This window comes from Pan troglodytes, chromosome 18, assembly GCF_028858775.2.
Source record: "Pan troglodytes isolate AG18354 chromosome 18, NHGRI_mPanTro3-v2.0_pri, whole genome shotgun sequence".
NCBI classification, from domain to species: Eukaryota; Metazoa; Chordata; class Mammalia; order Primates; family Hominidae; genus Pan; species Pan troglodytes.
Genome location: NC_072416.2, coordinates 32,420,389 through 32,425,633, shown reverse-complemented (window position 1 = coordinate 32,425,633; position 5,245 = coordinate 32,420,389). Strand labels below are relative to the sequence as shown.

Below are 5,245 nucleotides of genomic sequence, written 5' to 3'. Positions count from 1 at the left end.
CTTGCCCAGGCTGAGCTAGAACTCCTGGCCTCAAGCAATCTGCCTCTGCCTCCCAAAGCATTGTAATGACAGGTGTGAGTCACCATGCCCAGCCAGGAACTCAGAGAATCTTACCCTATGCTGTAGTATCTGTTGACTATGGGGGAGAGGCAGGATAAGGTGTTCCAGACCCTGCCTGACACCTGATCCGAAGAGGTTGCTCATGTTTGCTCAGGAGGTGAGGTTCACACAATAAAGGGCAGGAGGAGGGCTTGGACCTGGTATAAAACATCTGGAAGTTTCCAGGGGGCTGCTTTGCATCTGAAACTGTCAGGTGAGGGGTGACAGAGATGCCTGAATCTGAGTTGGGGGGGAATTCAAATCTGAGCTGGCAAAGAGGATGCCTGGAAGGAATGGCAGGAAAGACTTGAGTTAATTGGCGCTTCTGGGTCTGCAGTAATCTTAGGTGCAAAGCTGTCTAGGTCTCTGCTGAAGGACTGGGGACACCTGGGATGTTCAGGAGAATAGAAATGGCCAGATGTGTGTTAGTGGAGAAAAGAATAGTGACACATAGACCAGGCACCTGAGGTCTAATATCTTGAGCTGGTCCCGACTCCTTCTGCAACTTCTCTGTCTGTCCTAGTTCCACCAGCACTGCTTGGATACTGGTGCTGGCACAGTTCCGTCACCAACTTTGCTCCCCAGGTAACATAGAGGCACCTCTAAAATGCTTCTTTCCTTGAGACCAGGTGGATGCCAGGGATTTAAACCACGCTCCAGGTGCCCCATAAGCCAGGCCAATTCACCACAGATGGTGAGGCTTTCTTTGCTCAGCCTCTGGGCTCAGTAAACTCAGCCATCTCTTTGCTTGGGAGAGGTCCTCTACTCCCTCCCTAGAAAACTCGTTTCCTGGCTATGGCCATACCAACCCAAATGTACCTGGGCTTGGCTGATTTCAGAAAACTTTTCTGCTTTGTGCCAGGATGGAATAAGGCTTAATCCAGATAGTTAGAGTTCATCTTCAGGCCTGAGAGAAAAAGAGGAGGGCTTGGCTACAGCCAGACCAGGGAGAGCTGGAGGGGTCAGGGACATAGAAGGTAGCATCAGGGAGGAACAGGACTACAGGCTATGGACAGCCCTTTCTAAGCTCAAGACTGGGTCTGCTAGGTCTAAGTTGAAGGACGAAGAAGGCTTGGTCTGAGCTGCAGGTCAGGAGTGCCTGGGTCAATCAAGTCAACAAGGAAGAAGGTGAATCTTCATTTGCTCTTTTCTTCCCACTCCAGCCCCAGAATGTTGACAGTCGCTCTCCTAGCCCTTCTCTGTGCCTCAGCCTCTGGCAATGCCAGTAAGTGAGATACCAGGAGCCTGGTAATGGGGACTTGGGAAGGCAGCCTTGGGCACTGCTGTTGGCCAAGGCTTTTGGAGGTTGGCTTGGGGTGGGGAGCTGAGTTGTCGGAGGAACAGGGGTGGTGCAGAGAAACTGAACTCCTGGAAGATTTCTCCCTCCAACTCCTGCTTGCCCCTCCAGTTCAGGCCAGGTCTTCCTCCTATAGTGGAGAGTATGGAGGTGGTGGTGGAAAGCGATTCTCTCATTCTGGCAACCAGTTGGACGGCCCCATCACCGCCCTCCGGGTCCGAGTCAACACATACTACATCGTAGGGTAAGATTCTTTGAATTCCTGGCTGGGCGCGGTGGCTCACATCTGTCATTACAATACTTTGGGAGGCAGAGGCAGATCGCTTGAGGCCAGGAGTTCTAGCTCAGCCTGGGCAAGATGCCAGGGATGCCAGGGATTTAAACCATGCTCCAGGTACCAAGACCCCATCTCTACCGAAGAAAAACAAAAAAATTAGCCAGGCATGGTGGTGAGTACCTGTAGCCTCAACTACTCAGGAGGGAGAGGCGGGAGGATTGCCTGAGCCCAGGATGTTGAGGCTGCAGTGAGCCAAGATCATGCCACTGCACTCCAGCCTGGGTGACAGAGTCTCTTTGTTGGCAAAATGAGTTGAAGTTCCCTGTAGGATCTTCCAGGGTTCACCCAGGCTTCACAGTCTGTAGGACTAGCCAGAGACCTCTCATCCCTATCATCACCTTTCTTTCTCCTTCCTTCCTCCCCTCTTCCTCAGTCTTCAGGTGCGCTATGGCAAGGTGTGGAGCGACTATGTGGGTGGCCGCAATGGAGACCTGGAGGAGATCTTTCTGCACCCTGGGGAATCAGTGATCCAGGTTTCTGGGAAGTACAAGTGGTACCTGAAGAAGCTGGTATTTGTGACAGACAAGGGCCGCTATCTGTCTTTTGGGAAAGATAGTGGCACAAGTTTCAATGCCGTCCCCTTGCACCCCAACACTGTGCTCCGCTTCATCAGTGGCCGGTCTGGTTCTCTCATCGATGCCATTGGCCTGCACTGGGATGTTTACCCCAGTAGCTGCAGCAGATGCTGAGCCTCCTCTCCTTGGCAGGGGCACTGTGATGAGGAGTAAGAACTCCCTTATCACTAACCCCCATCCAAATGGCTCAATAAAAAAATATGGTTAAGGCTAGTCTGTGTGGGGGCATCTGTGGCTGGGATATCTGCCTCCTGACTTAGCCGGGGACGTGCAAATCTCACTTCTGGCTGGCTTTGGACATCTGTCTGGAAGAGTGGGAAGATGAGGGAGAGGTGTGTAAGAATCCTGGGCTTTGTGCTATAATTTATCAAGAGGAGATGAGATTCTGGCTTGCATCAACGCTCTTCAAGGACAGCTCCTTGGAACATTGATCCAAACTGGAGTCATGGGTCTGAGGGGAAGGCCTAGTTGTGGCTTACACCAAAACCCCAGATGTCCCACTCTCCAGCTCTCCTCACCCCTGGTCCTCCCCTGGTTCAGCAAGTGCTGAACTCACTTGCTGTCTGTGGGTGGCCAGGACCATTAGCCTTTGTTCTTTCCCAGAACCCACCTAACTCCTGAAACTTAGCTGAAGTCTGTGCCCGAGGACCCTGCCCTGTTACCAGGCCCAGTTCCTCCTCACCTCTACCCATGAGCCCCGGTGTCCTGCTAAGCCCTCTCAGATCTGGGATTCCTCCTTTCTCAGGAAGCCACCACCTTCTCAGCAGTGGAAACCCTGCCCACACTATGCTCTTAGGCTTTAGCCATCAGAAGGTTACAGTGGACTGCGGGAGGCTGACACTAGGCTGAACTCATTAAGGAATGAATGGGAGGTGAGAAAACACAGGCAGCAAGAATCGAGTGTTTCAAGAAGTTTGGCTCTGGTTTGCCAGAAATAGGCAAGTCAGTTTTCGGGGGTGTAAGGAAAAAGGGTTTTGTGTCTTTTTAAAATCCTAGACAGGAGAGTCACGAGCATGTTCACATGATAGAGGAAGAAAGAGAAAGAGGCTGGAGATTCTGAAAAGAGATCACTGGCGAGGTCTCAAAAGAGATGGAAGAGGATGGTTATGTAGTTGGGGAAAGAAATTTTAAGAAGGGAAGAAAATTAAAATGAGTGAAGGTATACGTTAGTTTTGTGAAAGTTATCAATATCTGGCTGGGCACAGTGGCTCACACCTGTAATCCCAGCACTTTGGGAGGCCAAGGCAGGCAGATCATTTGAGGTCAGGAGTTGGAGACGAGCCTCCAACATGGTAAAACCCTGTCTCTACTAAAAATACAAAAATTAGCCAAGTGTGGTGGCAGGCACCTGTAATCCCAGCTACTTGGGAGGCTGAGGCATGAGAATCACTTGAATGCTGGAGGCAGAGGTTACAATGAGTTGAGACAGCACAACTGCACCCCAGCCTGGATGACAGAGTGAGACTCCATCTAAAAAAAAAAGGAATGTTATCAGTATCAAAATGGAGTAACATATGTCACATCCTAACAAAATGGAACCAACCTGACACCTAAATTAAGCATTGCACCTGATAACACCATGGAGGACTGGGTGGAGAATCAGCAAACAATGGCAGGGAGAGGCAGTCTGTGGACCAAGGTCAGGTGAAAGGATCACCCATCATGTTGGGCATCAGATCAGGCAGGTTCACACACTACCTGAGGAAGCTGGTCTTTGTGACAGACAAGAGCTGCTCTGCCTCTTGGGAAACACAGGCACCAGTTTTAGTGCCATCCTCTTGCACCCAAATGCTGTCCTTTAACTCATCAGTTACAGTGCTGGATCCCTCATCACTGCCAATACGGGGCTAGCAATATGTCTGCCCCAGTGAATGCAGCCGCTGCGGAGCCCCAGCCTCCTCTCTGGCAGGGGCCCTGTGGTGGGGAATGAGGACTTCTCTATCATTAACCTCCATGCAGTTGGCTCAAGAAAAGGATATGGTAGTTGGGCAAGGGGGCTCACACCTGTAATCCCAGCACACTTGTAATCCCAGGAGGGTCGCTTGAGCCCAGGAGTTTAAGGCCAGCCCGGGCAACATAGCAACCTGTTTGTAGGCAAAATGAGGAGTTGAAGTTCCCCGTAGGATCTTCTAGGGCTCAACCAGCCTTCATGTGCAGTGGGACTGGCAAGAAATCTGTCATCCCTGTTACCACTTTGAAGGTCTCAGTGTGTATGCAGGTCCTGAAAAGTTCAAGTCCCACCTGAAACGCAACACAGCATCATGCTCTGATTCATCAGTGATTCCCTAATCAATGCCATTGGCTTGCATTGGGACTATCTATCCCAGCCTATCCAGTGACTTCAGCAGCTGCAGAGCCCCACCCTCTTGTTTGGCAGGGGCACTGTGGTGAGGAGGGAGGATTCCCTTATCACAAATCTCCATCCAATTGGTTCTATAAACAGATATGGTGGCCCAACTGTTGCGGGAAGTCAGGGACCCCGAACGGAGGGACTGGCTGGAGCCACAGCTGAAGAACATAAATTGTGAAGATTTCATGGACATTTACCAGTTCCCAAAATTAATACTTTTATACTTTCTTATGCCTGTCTTTACTGCAATCACTAAACATAAATTGTGAAGATTTCATGAACATTTATCAGTTCCCAAATAATACTCTTATAATTTCTTATGCCTGTCTTTATTTTAATCTCAATCCTGTTATCTTCATAAGCTGAGAATGTACGTCACCTCAGGACCCTGTGATGATTGCATTAACTAACAAATTGATTGTAAAACATGTGTGTTTGAACAATATGAAATCTGATTGTAAACGTGTGTTTGAACAATATGAAATCAGTGCACCTTAAAAAAGAACAGAATAACAGTGATTTTAGGGAACAAGTGCAGAGGTTACAATGAGTTGAGATAGTGCGACTGCACTCCAGCCTGGATGACA

General features: G+C 49.7%; 1 protein-coding gene across 1 annotated transcript; it reads left to right on the top strand.

Moving 5' to 3' along the window:
• Positions 1 to 262: 262 nt before the first annotated feature.
• ZG16 (zymogen granule protein 16) lies at positions 263 to 4,978 on the top strand. The gene is made up of 4 exons (XM_001143271.3): positions 263 to 313; positions 1,263 to 1,324; positions 1,508 to 1,640; positions 2,107 to 4,978. The coding sequence occupies exons 2-4, from the start codon at positions 1,270 to 1,272 to the stop codon at positions 2,420 to 2,422; spliced, it is 504 nt and encodes a 167-aa protein (XP_001143271.1). The 5' UTR covers positions 263 to 313; positions 1,263 to 1,269; the 3' UTR covers positions 2,423 to 4,978.
• Positions 4,979 to 5,245: the final 267 nt, after the last annotated feature.

Excerpts from the sequence above, each read along its gene's own strand:
- ZG16 (XM_001143271.3), top strand. The coding sequence starts at position 1,270 with ATGTTGACAGTCGCTCTCCTAGCCCTTCTCTGTGCCTCAGCCTCTGGC. Across the intron at positions 1,325-1,507 it reads CTCAGCCTCTGGCAATGCCA|TTCAGGCCAGGTCTTCCTCC; the intron begins GTAAGTGAGATA and ends TTGCCCCTCCAG. Across the intron at positions 1,641-2,106 it reads AACACATACTACATCGTAGG|TCTTCAGGTGCGCTATGGCA; the intron begins GTAAGATTCTTT and ends CCTCTTCCTCAG.